Source organism: Epinephelus lanceolatus, chromosome 4, assembly GCF_041903045.1.
Source record: "Epinephelus lanceolatus isolate andai-2023 chromosome 4, ASM4190304v1, whole genome shotgun sequence".
In the NCBI taxonomy this organism is placed as follows: Eukaryota; Metazoa; Chordata; class Actinopteri; order Perciformes; family Serranidae; genus Epinephelus; species Epinephelus lanceolatus.
Window position 1 is genome coordinate 27,333,644 of NC_135737.1, and position 16,805 is coordinate 27,350,448.

At 44.7% G+C, this 16,805-nt stretch overlaps 1 protein-coding gene across 2 annotated transcripts in view; it reads right to left on the reverse strand.

The window, feature by feature from the left end:
- Positions 1-10,090: 10,090 nt before the first annotated feature.
- sik2b (salt-inducible kinase 2b) overlaps positions 10,091-16,805 on the reverse strand; it is a 56,119-nt gene continuing 49,404 nt past the window's right edge. The window contains exons 10-15 of one of the 2 annotated variants that reach the window (XM_033632042.2): positions 15,686-15,917; positions 15,301-15,594; positions 13,159-13,316; positions 12,233-12,346; positions 11,897-11,982; positions 10,091-11,137 (exon numbers count right to left, since the gene is read on the reverse strand). In XM_033632042.2, the coding sequence (XP_033487933.1) occupies positions 10,495-11,137; positions 11,897-11,982; positions 12,233-12,346; positions 13,159-13,316; positions 15,301-15,594; positions 15,686-15,917 (1,527 nt within the window). In that variant the 3' untranslated portion in view covers positions 10,091-10,494. Of the gene's footprint in view, positions 11,159-11,896; positions 11,983-12,232; positions 12,347-13,158; positions 13,317-15,300; positions 15,595-15,685; positions 15,918-16,805 lie in introns of both variants that reach the window. The other variant, XM_033632041.2, reaches the window with a different exon arrangement.

Here is a 16,805-nt window from a genome sequence, read left to right on the forward strand (position 1 = left end):
GCCTGCTTTGTAACAATATCCTTTTAAGCATGAAGTGTTGCTTCTCAGCCTGTAAACGACTCAGGAAAATGTGGGATTAATTTCCCATGTTCCCGGTCTTGTATTTGGTCAGCTCTGACCTGGTAGGCGGCTGCTGTGGAGATGAAAGCGTGGGTCGTCCAGGCTGTTTTGGCCACAGGGAACCACACGGAGCAGGGCAGGATCTGCAGCTGACACCTGGCCTCACCCTGACTACTGCTGGGGAGAGCAGCACTGCAAAACAAGAATCAAGGGCTGGGCCGACAGAATACTCTCAAGCATCTATAGTTTGAGCACATGAAAGTTTCCAGGGTCTGAAAGCAACATTAACGCAGCAAACTGAGCTGTAGTTTGTATTTTGCAACGTGTTATGTTAATTCCAAATGAGCAATCAACAGGGAGGATTAGGGCAATAAATCACATGGCAGAGATCTTTATGAGAATCTCAACCTTCCTTTTTTAATCTCCTCAAATCTCCCGTCAGCCCTCCTCGGAGCCATGCGTCCTCCCAATCCTCCACCCGGCCCTTTGACTGTATACACCTCAACACCAGAGCACGTTATGCACATATACTGTAATGCACAGGCCAGTGCAGCTGCTGTATGTCAGCACATTACTCTACAGCGAGACCACCTTGAGAGCTATTGTGATATGCGAAGTAGGAGGATTGATGGTCAATGGAACCTTTGAGACTTTTGACTTTTCCTCACCATACTACCACGAAGAGTGTGTTTTTTTTAAGCTGGTGATCTAGACGCAGGAGGAACATGCCCAAGCTTTGAACCGCAATTTTTCCTACAACTGAAAATCTTCATTAAAACACGATTACTTGAGGGCGAGGGCTAATCCACCCCCCTAAATCCACTGGAGTTCGTGAGGCAGTAATGAAACAGCAGCAACCTATTTCTTTCTATTTAGATCCTGTTATTTGGGGGGATTTTCAGCAGCCAGAGCCCTTGACAGCGCTGAGAGCCCTGACGTCAATGCAGCTGCCTCCCAGGACTGTGTCATTTATAATGAAAGGAGTCAAGCAAAGCCCCCACACTGCACAGCACACACACACACACACACACACACACACACACATACTCAGTGAGGTCAGATGCTCTCGGGGTGACAAATGACAAACATCAGTCGGGGAGAAGGAGTGTTGGCCTGCTCATTTTCCTTAAGTCACCTTGTCACTTCAGCTCCCCCCCTCTCTTCATCCTGCAGCACTGGTTTATAAACCTGTACAAACTTTCTACTCCAGATCATATCAAAGCAACATGAGGAGTGTGTGACTCTTGGCTTGGCTGTAGCATCCAGCTCAGAGCCTGCAGGAACCAATTTTATTCCAGGCACTACTGGGTCATCTGTACTGGGATTTCAGACTCCGTCCATCTGCCGGCCAGCGTGTGTTCGGCGTGTTTTCAGAGACAAGGGACTGAAGCTGAATAATGGGGGACACACGTGTATGAGTGACCTTCAATGAAGAAGTGATTTCATATTAGAAAACACACACACCACACGGAGCTACGGCATTTACGTCAGCCTGTGTGCGTTTGCAGTTTTTAAATGTGTGTGTGTGTGTGTGTTGTGCGCAAAGGTGCAGCTCGTTATAAAAGTTTTTTTTTTTAACTTCCCTTTGCATTCAGATTTCAGCAATCATCTCCAAGCCTTCATTTATTTATTTATTTTTCTGTATGCAGCTCTTATCCTGAACAGTGCTGTGATCTCCTGCTCTAAAAAATACGCAGTAGGATGTTGTCATCCACCCTCCTCCTGTTGTCATGGCAACCATTGATGTCATTACAGTATACTTTGGCCTGATGAGTGAATAGGCGTCTGATATTGTGATATTTTATTGGAGGGGGGGTGGAAAAAAAAAAGAAGAAGATTACCACTGTCTGTCCTTGTATCAGCTTTCTTTTCGCTGTCTCTTCCCCAGAGAATGTGTGTGTGTGTGTGTGTGTGTGTGTGTGTGACAGACAGCCAGCTGAAGGTCTCAATGGCAGACAATGGCACTGAACGCATACTATAAATACTTACATTTAACTGGCAAATGCTGCCATCTTTTAGGGAAATTTGCTGCCGGGTTGCACTTTTCATATGAAAGTGTGTCAACGTATCCCTGTACATTTTATCTGTTTTAGGAGGTGTTAAGTGGGAAGATTTTTTTCATGGGGTGGATCACATTCAAAGCTGCTGTCACACAGCTCTTTTCACAGAGTCAAATTCACTTTGCATTAAAGGCAACAGATGCAAAATGTGAGGCTACGTTGCCTGAAATCTGATCAGCACGAGTGTGACCCATCCCGAGTGTCAGACTTATCAGTTTGGATCAGCAGTACCAAATAGTGTGTTGTGCACATGGTCTGATCCCAGGAAAAGAAGTGAGACCCTGGTTTCCATGAACAGACTTACCCTCCCCTCCTCCTCCTCCTCCTCCCCCCTCCCCTTACCTACCTCTGGTGCTGTATTAGTGGGATTAGCTGTTCTGTGTCTGAGTGGGCTGATTAGATTGACGTGTTCTCTCGACATGATCCTTTCCACACAACAGAGACAAACCTTAGCTCCAGAACAGCACCAGGAAGAGAGTTTTTACTGTCTTGTAGCATATTGTGCTTTGCATTTGCAGCCTGAAGTCGTCCTCTCAGATGTGAGGCTCGGGTCAGCCAATCAGAGCTTGGCTCAGGACAGGCCCCCTTGCAGCTGCACTTTACTATCAAAAAGGTGTTTGAGTTTCACCTAGTTTAATAAATATTAACAGGCGGTCACCATGGAGATGGACTGGACGTGATGTCAGAGATCAGTGATCTCAGCCACCGGTCATGCTTCGGTACTTATCAGTGAGGATGAATTATTCAGTCCCTCCTCATGCCTGTAAACACTGAGTGTGGAAGAGTTCTGTGAAATGCTGCAGCAGCTCACGTGTTTTATCACAGAGAAGTGTGTTTCAGTAAAAGGGACAGGCCACCCAAATTTAAAACAGAAAACTAACAAAGTTTTTGGTTTCTATGTCCTCTGGGTCAGCCTACACATGTGCTCAACCATATTTTGACATATATTATGTGAGGATATTTCCCAAGTCTGATCGGATTCTTCACCTCAATGTGTCATTTTAAATTTGTTGTTGATGTGGCTGGTACAATTTGAATAAAGTCACATTTTTTCCTGTTGGAATATGTACTGATTTGTTCATAAAACTTCTTCAAACATTCATGTGAAGCTGCATTGTCTGAATTGCCAGTTGCACTAGCCATGTGCATGTTGTATTGAAGTCTGTCCCCCTGTCGAATAGTGCCTCTTCCAGTAAATTGTGTTGCACCACCCTTCTGTAGTCAGGTAAAGGGAAAAGTTTGGAAACATCGGAAACAACTTTAAATGACAGAACAGTATTGGGTGCGAGAGGGGAAGAGGGGACGACAAACAGCAAAGGGCCACAGCCCAGACCTGAACCCACGGCCGCTGCAGCAAGGACACCGCCCCCTGTACATGGGACATACACTCCACCCACTGAGCTGGCAGACGCCTCAGGTAAACAGTCTTTGACACTTGCTGTAAACCCCTGGGTGCCGTAAAACACAGTGTGTGAGTGTCGTTAACTGTCACGAGAGTGAACGACACTCACGTTCACGTTCATTAGCTGTAACCTGTCACCTAAAACATTAGCATTCATGCACAACACTGCAGATTTTATGACAGAAGACCTGGAGCATTGGTCTTGGTGGAGGTCTGTGCTCTCAGAGTGCCCTTCTAGTTGGTGATGGTTGAAAAGACTCATCCATGAGCCTGAGTGACTGCACACTGAGTCTATGGAACTTTATTTCCACACTGAGAACTGAATTAAAGGAACAGTTGGTCAGTTTTCAGGTTAATCTGGCCGATTGTTGAGGCAGAATTCTCAGCTGCATTTCTCAAAGCTGTCTGCATGGCTCTATAACACATGAGGTGAATGAGAAAGTGTTTTCCTGTAATTTAGTTAAACCAACTCTTTAATAAGATCTGACTTGGTGTTTTTTGTGCGTCCCATTTGTCACCTGACGCAAACAACAATAGCCTTTGTGATCTGGTGTTAACTTTCTCCTGCTGGATATGTCCCAATCACCATTTTGTTCTGCAAATCTGCTGCCAGAGTCTTGACTCGGACGAGAAACCATGAGCTACACTGGTAACCTGTTGCTTGTAGAACTGATTTTAAGATTTTATTAATTACTTACAGAGCCATGGGAGGCCTTGCTCCAAGTTATATAACAGATCCTTTTTTTGCCCTGTGTTCCTTCTCGCACCCTGAGATCCTCAGATGCATCATTTCTTGTTGTACCGAGGTCTAGATTCATTCACAAAGGCGACAGAGCCTTTGCAGTCTGAGCTCCACAACTTTGGAATGACCCGCCTGAGGAGATCAGGGCTGCAAACTCAGTCTCGTCTTTTAAATCACTTCTGAAAACCTACTTGTTTAAAATTGCCTTTCGGTGATTTTAACTGCTTTATCACTCTGATATGTGTACTCTGTTTTTACTGCTTATATCTTGTTTGTCTTTTTTTTTTCCGGTTTTGTTAAGCACTTTGTAACTGTGTTTTGAAAGGTGCTCAAAAACGACTCAGCACATTTACTTCTTATGTCTTGTCACCTGTTATTCAGACCAGCTGTGCAGAGTTTACCACCCCGGGGTAATTCTGCCCGGGTACGCCGTCATTTACCAACAGGTAAACACATTATCTTTTAATCGCTTCCTCTAGACTGCTTGTCTACTGCACATCTGTCATCTCTTCTATAGCTGTGACAGGAGATATGTCACACATTTGTGACTAGAACTGTGACAGCATTAACCCTGTCAACAAATATCTGCTTGGTAAACTCTGGCTGTAAAGTATATAAATATTTCAGTGATGCAACACAACCAGTCCTGTGACTCCTGCTGGATTGGCCGCCTCGGGAGCTTTAGTTCTGGTTGAAATGACTTCAGGTTCAGCTATGACTCAGCAGTTTATATGAAGCTCTTGGTGTGATTCATTTTTCCAGGTCATTAGCCCATGCCTACACCATGCAACCCTAGGGTGCGATCAGACAGCTGCAGTTTGTAGTCACAGGACAATTGGATTATGTGGGAAAGATAGCAGAGTATGTGTGGTAAGAAATACTTAAAGGGACAGTTTATCCCAACATTAAAAGTACATTTTTTTCCTTTTACCTGTAGTGCTTTATATCAAGTTTGTTTTGGTGTAAGCTGCCGAGTGTTGGAGATATCGGCTGTAGACATGTCTGCCTTCTATTGAATATAATGGCACTCTGCTCTTTCCAGAAATTGTGGGCAGTTTCATGTAGGAACTATTTTCTTTCTACTGAACTATGACCTATGACTATGAGCTCTAACGTTAGCTACCTCAATGGTGCTAGGTGAGCTAGCAGTATTAAACTATTACCATATTTCCATCTAAATTCTGGTGTGTCATGTTCGATGTCATAGGCAGGCTGGAAAACAGGTTATTAAACAGCAGAGAGCAGCATGGAGGCCAGTGAAAGTGTTACGGTGGTTACTGTTTTTTTTTTTTTTTTCCAGTCAGTCAGTCACTTTCTCAGACTCAGTGCTGACTTATTTGGAATGATGTTCGAGCGCTGCTTGAATGGAGACAGATGGATTTTGTGGCGGCCCGTTGTAGCTGGCAAAGGTGTAAGTTAGGGTGTCCACCTGGGTGTCGTACTTGTGTCGCTGAAGATTAAAGCGGATCTGCAGAGTCAATTGTTCCAGGAGTGAATGCTGATTGTAATATTTCCCTTTAAATAAAGAAAGCCAGATGTTAGCAGGGGTTAGTGGGTTTTTTGTCCAGGGGGAGATGGGCTGAAGATGCATGCCTTCCTCTGCAAGGTGATACAGTTGATGGGTGTAGTTCGGTAGAGAGAAAATAGTCCCTGCATGACACTGCTTACAAGAAATTCAGTGGATTATCTTGAGTAACTGGGTCTTGATTTCTGGAAACAGACGTTGCTGTTGAGTTTTTCAGATGTATTTTTTTGGTGCTTTGAGCACCACAGGCTGAGTGCTATCTAGTTCCATTATATTCAAGAGAAGGCAGACATCTCTATGGCCAATGTTACCAACACTCTGCAACTCACACCAAAACAATCTAAATTGATAAATAGTGCTACAGGTAAGAGGAAAAATATGTGGTTTTGATTTCGGGGTGAACTGTCCCTTTAAGTGTCAGCTCTGTAACCATGCCTCAATAACCAGGATGAACACAAACCATGTCATTTTAAAATCTTGTCACAACAACACACCATTATGTGTCAGCACGCACACAAAAGAAAACACCCACAACATGTTTCTGTTCAATAAACCTTTTTTTAATCTCAACAGCAAGTTAGCTTATGTGTGGTCAACATCAATGAAGGTAAATATAAAACTGGATTTCTATTGATAGATTGATGTTTTTGTTTTATCAGCAGGAGGTGAAATTATGATACCTGGAAACACATCCACTAGAATCTTCATGACTTTAGTCTTCAACTAGAGAAATATTGCTATAATACTTTTAAATGGCATACACTGATTGACCAACAAGAAAAAGCACGGTAGAGAAGCTGACAAAGAAGCTCCAAAACTCCACACGGTGGGTCATACAGGGAAACTTCTGAGGGACTTTGGTTTTGTACCTTTGTAAAACCTGGCTCTACTTACTTTCGGAAAAAAAAAAAGTAATCATAAGAAAATAAAAGGGTCCAACAAGAAATAATGGTGCTATTCAAAAATCTTAATTTAGATTGATAATACGAAAAAGTAAAAGGCACACTGAACACTTTTCACGTTCAACACAAAATTCAATCTTGGCGCACCGAAGATTCACTACACCACTAATTTGTACAAAGAACGCTCGTCGTAAACTGACGAGCGTTTCTCTTTCTTGGATTAAAATCAACAATCAGGTAAAGTGTTACTGTGTCTGGTCTTTCTTTGAAAGAAATGTGTTTTGTGTCCATTATTGGTGGGGAAGAGAGAGGAGAAAGGTGTTTCCTACAGATTGCGGTTCGTTTCATCTGCCAGGAAACAGCAGAGCGATACAAACCTTTTTCCCACCTCCTCCTCTCTCGCTACATCTCTTCTTCCCCTTGTTGTCAAAGTGCTCCAGTATTCAACTTCCACGGATCATCCTGTAGCTGTTCTAGCCTGACCATTGACAAAATGACAGCAAACAATCGCCAAAATAAACACTTAAAGGCAAAATCCACCCTTTGACATTTTAACACTGCCATGTACCAACTATTTTAAGGTTTTTTTATGTTGAGCCTGACACTTGCATTTGAGCTGCTTCTCATTTTGAATGACATTTTCAGCATGACCCACAAACTGGGTGTGAGCTCGTCCCTGTCATTAAATGTGGGTGTATGACCAGACAAACATAACCAGCATTTGTAAATGCAGTAGGGTGTAGGGTGGGAACTATTAACGCAACCACAAGACCTGTTTTGCAACATGTCTTGTGGTTGCGGGTGAACTTGGGCCATTGTTGCTGAGTTATTAGTATCTCTGCCCTTTTGACTCGTAAATGTCAGAGTTAAATGTTGACTTAGTCAGCATTTGTTCCAAGATCATGAGATCCCACTCAGTGATGTCATACTGATTGAGCAGAGATACAATTGTTCAGCAACAAGAAAATCAAGATAGGGTTTAAAGGTGTGTGGGATTCAAGGGCATCTAATGGCAGAAACAGTCATGTTTTTGTCTGTTTATAATCACCTGAAAATAAAAATTGTTATGTTATCGTTACCTTAGAATGAGCTGTTTATATTTGTATACAAAAGGGGTCATCTTCCAGGGAGTCTGTCCTGTTTTGTACAGTAGCCCAGAGCAGACAAACCAAACACTGGCACTAGTTAGGGCCACTCACATCAGCCACTATAGTTCTCCTACACTTCAGTTCTTCAGATGCCACTAAATACTACACGCTGGACCTTTAAATGATTTTTCTTTTATGCAAAAGTGCCCCAAAGTGACAGAAATTTGCAACTTTCTTAGACTTCTATGAGAGTGAACTAATTAAGTTTGGGGTTTGGACAAAACAAGCAATTTGAGTGTCAACTTGAGGCACTGTGATGGGCCCACACAACATTTTAAAGGCCGCTGATCACTGGTTGTAGCCGTTATCTGTTGACAAACAGTGTTAAAAGCATTTTAGGGTGGATTTTTTCTTTAAGTCTTGCACAGGACTGCAACCACAGCTGGTCCACATTTTCTAGCCATCATTTAAGACTGTTATCTGCTAGCAAAAGACTGCTAACCACACCACTTTAGAGTCTGATCGTGAACTCTAAGACACCTGCTCAGTGCAGTCTACAGACTGAGAGCGACTGTCTTTGTTTTGAAGGTTAATCTGACAAACAGTTTAACCCACGATCACTGAGGGTCATGCAGTCTGGCAGATGGTCACAGTCCAGTAATCTCACATCGAACCCTCTGACGTTGGCTGTCCTGTTATTCCAATGAAAAGTAGTTTTTTATTTAAAAAAAAAAAAAAATCATCTGTCTGTGTGCTTCAAGTAGATTGAACACAGTCTAAGTGCTGTAAAAAAAAAAAAAAAGATCTCTCATGTTGTTGCTGGTTCGCTGTCAGGCAAAGAGCGGTGGTGAGCCTGTAGTCAAAATCCAGTGTCAGGTGACTGATGTTCTGCTGGTCTTTGTCTCACAGCGGCCCCAGTGTCAGAGAGGAAAACATTCTTTCGTGATCTCTAATGCAGGGAATCTTTAGGGGGATGTTCCATTAGTATAAACATGATTCATCATTAGAACAGCACAGAGGCATAACAGGAGCAATCGAGGATGTAAACCAGAATTAATCTAAAAGCTACGACTGTGCACTGAGGGGGAAAGCACAGTTTGTGTTATTTTGAATGGAGACGTCAATACAGTGTTTGCCTTTTCCAGACAAATGGTGTGATGGAGGCAGAAAATTTGAAGTATGAATTGTGCAAACAAACATAATCACACACACACGCTCACACAAACACACACACGCATACACACAACTGTCTCCAGGCTCGTCCCTGCACTTCCAGGGCGAGTGAGGGAGATTATCTCCTGGTTACATCATCAGCTCGAGTGATGTCACTGCTGACGACTCAGAGGTCCCCGGGAACCAATCAGAGCTGGCTGTACAGGTGAGGCTTCGATTCATAATCCCTCGACATTAAGGATTAATATTGCTTCAGTATTGCCACAAAAATAGAATAATATTGACTGTCTAAAACACCGCTACTTCTCAACCAAACACACGTTAATTACATCAGCCCTCATTTATCAGGCAAACGCATGACCCACAATTCAACTGTTAAACAGACGTGTGGCCATTTCGCCTGCAAAAACTGGTAATTATCCTCATCTTGTTGAGCATAATGAGACCTGGCATGTGTGTGCAATCAGATGGAAAAGTGGGAAAAAAAGCAGTTCAGTAGTGTAAGAAATAAATCAGGATCAGTAGTTACAAGTTCTAAAAACACAAAGAAAAGAAAAAATATTATTTATGTCACGTGGCCTACACAACGGCCTGCAGCTACAGAACGGTGTTCTGCGTATCTATTATTTTCATTCAGCAATAAACTAAAACAAACGAAAAAAAATCAGCTTGGAGAGAGTTTAACGCTGTTAAAAGGTGCATTGCTCCACAGCCCGGTGCTTCATTCAGCATGTTACGGGTATTTTTCTCAGCAAAAAATTACCTGTCATTTTTTGGAGTAATGTATATGTTAGTGTTGAAGCCTGTGCACTCATGATTACAGCGACCATGTTAGCTCTGGCGCTCACATTAGTGTGTAAAATCACTGCTATAGAACGGACAAAAAACACTTTTAACACTTGAATTTGCGGTGATATCCATTGTACCGTGATAAATGAGGGCAATTTTCTCATGTTCAGTTGTTTTTTTATCTACTGAAATAAAAAAAAAAATGCACAAGTGTTTTGAGAACCAGTCTATTGTTGTTGATGGTGTCCTTTTAAATACAAAAAAACCCTCCACTGCCAGCCATTGTCCTTATCTGACAGTCAGTCCTAAATTAGTTCACTTCCAAACCATTTCTGGGTGAGAAGCTGCACTCTGGCAGCCTCCAGGATGTGCAGCACCCCCCCCTCAGGCTTCACGGCGCAGTCCTCACAGGTGTCACATTGTCCGTGACAACAGCAGCCTCACCAAGTCAGCGAGGCGACGCTCACATTGTGCCACATATCGGACCTGTTCCTGCCTCACACAGCTGATGAGAACTAGAACAGACAAGGGGAGGAGAAAGGGAGGTAGGCTAAGGGAGGATTGTGGTAGAAAGGTTGTCTGAGGTTCATCACAACTAAGAAATGAAGTTTGTATTAGTCGTACAAAAATTAACACTTTTCCTTCCCTGTTGCTACGCTTGTGGCCTCCACTTATATCTCCATTCCTTCTGCTCTTAGCGCTGTAGGTTCTCATTGCTTAATACTGCTTTCTATTACCCCCCGTCAGCTGGCGTTAGTTGACCAATACAAAGCCATGCTGGGAGTCCACGGTCTCCATCATCTCACTGTCCAGGAGGGAGCCCTGCAGCTCAGGCAGGCCCAGGCCGTTTGACTGCCCCGGACCAGGTAAAATCCTGGCCACAGCTCCGGCTCCAGCCTCTCCTGGAGCAGGCAGGGGCAACAAGGCGGGGTCCAGTGGGAAATCATAATGCTCTGGGTGAAGACCCTCAGTGGAAGGCCCCAGGGCCTGCTGCTCACAGCCTGCAGGGTAGCTGAAGCCCAAGCTGCTGGCGGAGGCGTCATGAGGCTGTGGATGGTGGAGCTGGTGGTGGAGGTGAGATCCAGGGGGCAGGTGTTGGGCGTAGTGGTGGTGGCTCATGTAGGGATCATAAATGAGGCCCTCGCTCGGTTCCATCAAGGGACTCAGGCTGTGGGGGTGGCTGAAGGGAGGAGAGGCCTGAGGACTGCCCTGCTGCTGGGGCTGAGGCTGGTGGGTGGCTGACATGGGGGGGCCCTGAGGGGAACTCTGAGACGCCGCCGGGTCCAGAGTGGGGCCGCCTGTCGGGTAGGATCCTTCAGCTATCTGCATCTGATTGAAGTAGGCCTGCAGCCCCATGCCCTGTGACTGCTGCAGGTACATCCTCTTCTGGTTCAGTCTGTGGGGAGTGCAGTAGATGCTGCTTACACCAAGAAAACACTTTGAATCAACACAAGGACTTTGACAAAAGCTTGCAAAATATATGCAAAATCACTAACAGGAAAAATTTTGAATAAAAATTGAATTGGGAAGCCAAAGCTCTGAATTGTAAATTCTGTTTCCTGCATGTTTTGAACATGTAGAGGTGAAAATTAGCTTGGTCCCAGACCACTAACTCGCTGCCCACATCAGCGATACAAATAGACCTTGGACCAATGAGAGCTTAGCAGATGCGGACACCCTCTTCCTATATAGCTAACATGCTACCAAGCTACATCCGTGAAAAATAGCGGCAGAAAAATGGTGACAAGCATGGATGAGACTGGCGCAGCTGCACGGAAATAACTTTTAAATCCTGATACTTCTTTGATCAAAACAAATAAAAAGTACACCTCCTTCTAACAAGAAATCAGCAAACATGAACACAATGCTGGGCTGAGTGACTGATGTGAAACAATATTAAACTTCAGTCTGACAATCAGGCTGGAAAATTGCAGCTCTGACACCTGCTTTTAAATTGTGGGTGAAAACAATTTAAGACTAACTCTTCTCATTTGCATTTAGTTGCGTTAAAGCAAATATTGTTTTTCTCTTTTCTGAATACAATCTTCCAGCAGCGAAAGGTCACCATAGCTAAATGAACACAAGAGCACTATGAATATTTCATAAAATGGAAAACAAAACAAAAAAATCAAATGTGTGGAGCAGTGTGATTTACCTGTGTTCCTGCAGCTGTTGCTCTAAAGTTCGAGTGTCCTTACAGAAAAGTTGGCAGCTAGCAGGACTGTTAGCCAAGACGTTGGCCTTTGGGGCAGAAGAGAGAGTGGGACTGATGACTGTGTTCAGTATTATTAACCACGGCATTAACAGCTACAAACTGTTTCATTATTGTTGCATCATGGCACAGCTGACACCCTTTAAATTTCCAAATGACATCACTGAATGTTACACAATGCAGCCATTTGGCTTTAGAAGGGAAGACAGGTCTGTATTAGGCATCACTTGAACAAACACTTGATCATAAAGAGAGAGAGTAGCTACTGTGAGACTGTACCTGTAGTCTATGAGTGAGGTATTGTGTCTCTAAGCTCTGTCTGCGGGACAGGAGAGGCGGCTGCGGCCCACCTTGGTATAAAGCTAGGCCCTCCTGCTGCTTGGAAGCCTCACCCTTCAATCAAAAAACATAAAGCATTAGAACAAGGGGATGTTTGACGATCATGTACACACATGCACGTGGACACATGTATCCCAGATCCCCTCTCCTGTCAGCTAATAAAGCTGTGTCAGGGTCTGGGTGCTTCATCGTGTGGTCTAACTGGATTATCCACGCTGTCTCCTGCCCAAATGCCTGTGTGGTGACTGATCAGCCAGATGCCTTTCTCTAAATGGCATGTACCACAGGGATTACACAGTAGTTAAATGAAATGAAAGCAAATTAAAAGGATGATGGGGCCTGAGCATCATAACCAACAAAGAGCTGCGTTATTGCATTATGAGGGATGGACAAAGGGAATACAACTAGATGTTGTCTGCTTCAATTGATTTTGTTTGTTGTTGGGTTTTCATACAGGAAAGCCTTGGGATCTTTCATAAATGGTTCCCCTTGCAGTGTGTGTGTGTATGTGTGTGTATCGTTGTGTGTATATGTATGCCTGTCTTTGTGTGTGTTTGCAGCTTGGGCCTATTGAGTGCCAGTCACTACTATGGGTAAGTCTGACTGACTCCAACAATGGTTGCATTCACTTTGGCCTAGGCTCCAGGCCCCAGGGGGATGAGAGACAGTAAACAAGCCACAGTTGGCTGCCTCTCCTGGGGTTACACAACAGCCTGGGTGCCTGCTTTTTTTTTCCTGGGCAACATGGGGTGAGGATAGTAGGGGCCGAGGCTGAGAACGGGTTCGGAAAGAGAAAGATTTTGAATGGGTTGAGTTAAGGCCGTGTGTGTGTGTATGTGTGTGTGTGATTATGCAGTAGGACTGACCTCCAGGAGGTTGTGCAAGTGGTGCTGTGGTCCCAGGGGGCCCATGGCGGCCCCTTCCCCAGAGCCCATCTGTTCCACCAGCATCTGCACTTTGTTCAGCTCCAGGATGCCTTTGGTCCTCGCCAAGTTCTGAAGGTGCTGCCGAAACGCAACCAGACCTGTGAGGACAAAAAAGAGTCAGTATTGATTCTTGCAGCTGATCGACAGATTCACTTCCGCACTATCCTCTCAAAGAGTCTGGCTTAATCTCCACTGACGTCAGCAAACTGACTGACCAGTTAGCACTTTTCATCGTCCCTACTGACGATGTGGCTGGATGTACGTCATGAGCCACTGTGGGTGTGTGTGTTTGTGTGTGCACGTCACAGTTTGTGTATGTGTGTGTGTGTGTGTGTGTGTGTGTGTGTAACAGCAAGTAGCTCTGATAAGACCCATCCAGTGGTGACGAGCTGTGGCTGTGAACGATAGGACCTGACTCACTGTGATGGTGGGAGTTATTTAAAACCAGAGTCAGCAGTCTGACGCAAAAAGAATCCACTGCATCAACACTCTCCAAAGAGGATTACTGAAAATAAATAAATAAATAAATAACTGCAAATACCAACTGGGAGCACATAGTGCAGGCTGTCAGTGTAGCGCTAGGGAAGTAACAATTTTAAGCTATAATTATAGTTTATACTTGGCTAAAGCACAGGTATTTTAAAAAAACAGGCACAGAATAATGTGGCTGTGACGAGAAAAAATGGAGAGGTAGAAGTTGTTTAATATTTCCGCTTATATTTTGGCTCCTCTCTCCCTGATGTGGAGTAGAGACAAATCCTGCCTGCCGCAGACTGGGATTTTGAAATGGGAAAGAAAAGCAAGACAGGGAATGAGCCTGTACAGAGGGAGAAGGAGAGTGAATGAGAAGGCTAGAGAGAGAAAAAGAGAAGGGGGGGAAGAGAGCGCGATATGTGGGCTGAAACCTTCAAAAATATCTGTCTGTGATTCATAATGTGAATCATCTCTGTCATAGTCGTCAGAGAGACTGGAGAGGATGAGAGAGGAGGAAGAGAGGAAAAAAAGTGTGTGAAAGAGAAGAGGGGGGGCAAATGAGAGTGTGTGTAAATGTGTGTATGTATATGTATATATATATATATATATATATATATATATATATAGATAGATAGATAGATATATTTAAGTATGTGTATTTGTGTGTGTGTGTGTGTGTAAAGGGTGTGAGGGAGCAGCTGCTGCAGGGGTGTTGTGTCTGTGTCATGAGAATCAATGCTCTTCCTCTTGACTGGTGCTCCGTGGACCCCCGAGCCTCAGACATATGCATGTTGACACTTTATACATCAAACTCTCCGCGGCTCTTGTTAACCGGGCTTTAAGGAGACATGTCGGATATGGCATCTAATTGACACTCATATACGACTGATCGCTGCCTTTAAAGCATTTCTCTCAGCCAGTCCTGATGACTTCCACTTGAGACGGTGATTTTCTGTGTGTCACAGAATATCTCTCAGCAATCTCTCAAGAGCACGTCTGCGCTTGCTGCACTCAGCTGTGGAGGTAGAGCAATAGAGGTAGTGTAGTAATGATAAGAGATGTCAAAGTATCCTGTGACTGTATGGCATTTTTAACTATTAAGATCCTCTCTGATTTAGCACTGTAATACTGTCAGACTCGTGATGGATGGTTAAAAAAAACTCAAATTGAGAGGTTACATCCTTTTCATCCACACATTCTTCTTCCTTGCCAAAACCTGCTGCCTACATTACCCACAATGCAACTAAACCATAGACAGTTCAGTAGGAGATTTGGGTCTGTATGCTACTTGATCCCAATGTAGCCTTCAGCTACTATCAAGCAGAGATGAGTGAGCGGGTGCTTTGTTTACCATGGAAAAACAATGTTTCCTTCACAATTTAAGGTAACACTGAGTGAGTAAATGATCTACAAGTGATCATTTTGTGGGTACTTTAAAGTGGTACAATTGCCTTGTGCATATTGAGGTTGTGTCTAAAATGGACTTCTGGGTTTATCGAGGGGGGCACTTAACCCACTGTGAAGTCAGTGTCTGAGTTTTTAAAAGAAGTGGGTGACTTGAGAGAGGGATGGATGACTATGGAGGAAAGAAAAGACAAATGAACTGACCTTGGGTGAGGGAGGTGTCAGAGGCACGGCGTCCTTCTCTGAAGCTGATGGGGGACCGATTGTGCGTCTCCCTGTGCTGGGAGGTCAGGACAGCCATCGCTGGGTTGGCAGGCCGAGCACTTAAGAAAGGCGTAGGGGTGACGCCAGGGGCAGAACTGTTGGCCGATACCACTTCACTGAGAGACGGGGGATCCTCCAGCAAGCCAAAGTCGCTGTGCATGGAGCCCATGTCGTAGCCGATGTCCGAGTCCACGCTACCCATGGAGGGGTTGTGGCCTAGAGTGAAGAGTTTGCCTGGGGGACAAAGGTCTTCATATTAATCAGCTTTTTTTAGCATTACATGCATGTGATAGAGTCGTGCGTGTTTGATCAGGTGACATCATACCTTGGTTCGAAGGCCCTGGCTGGTTGGTCACCTCAGAGAGGGTGTGTCGTCGTTGCCCAAACCGAGCTGTCTGATAGGCCGAGAGCATGTGGGGAGGATCATCTTCTGTGTCGGGCTCTTCTGTCTCGATGCCCTCATCGATCGACGTCTCCATCATGTTGCTAGGCGACGAGGTGGAGGACTTGCGGAGGACAGTGGGGGGAGGCAGTGGGTCCAGCAGGCAGCCGTTCACCTAGATGGGGGGAGAGATTTAAAAAAAAAAAGGGAACAATGACCATACATTCAAAATGGATTGTGCCAGGGAAAAAAAAAGCTTCACGTTGAAGGAACCAGGACACACTGTCTGTCTAATCGGGCATCTTAAACACAAAGGGTGCACACACACACACACACACACACACACAAGCAAACAGGCGCAAGGGCAACCACCATACTGAGTATGAGGGCTCCATTAGTTGCTCTCCTCTGTTTTCCCTTCACTCACCACAGTTGGTCTCACACTGGGAGAGTGTGTGTGTATGTGTGTGTGTCTGTGTGTGTTTGTTACAGCATGCAGGCCTGTGTGTGCTGGCGTAGAGGTGGAGGGTGGAGATAAAGAAATGCAGGGCCAGGAAGTGAGCTTTGACTGAAAGTGCTGTGTGACTGACACACACAGACATTAATTCACACACACACACACACACACACACACACAGACAAAGATCATCCGCATGAGTGACCGCAGTAACCGGAAAGCCTGGTGTTGGTCTAGAAAGAGCAACTTTGCCCAATTCCCCATCTGCTTTCTGTAGTGAGCTGGGAGAGGAATGCTGTTACTCAACACACACACACACACACACACACATATACACAGACACACACACACACACACAGAGGACAAGAGGGGGAAACAACATTGAGAAATAGACGATGAAAAGAGGTGGGGGTCATTAGGGGAGAGTGAAAATAAAGGATGAAGAAGAGGAGAGAGAGAAGAAGCGCCATGGAGAGGGAAAAAAAAGCCGCTGTTGGCTGATGGGTAGGAGGTCACGGCGGCGAGATTGCTGTAGCAGCACAGCAGCTTCCTGTCCATGTGTGTTCACTCAGCTTCGCGTTAGGTCACATCATCATCACAGGACTG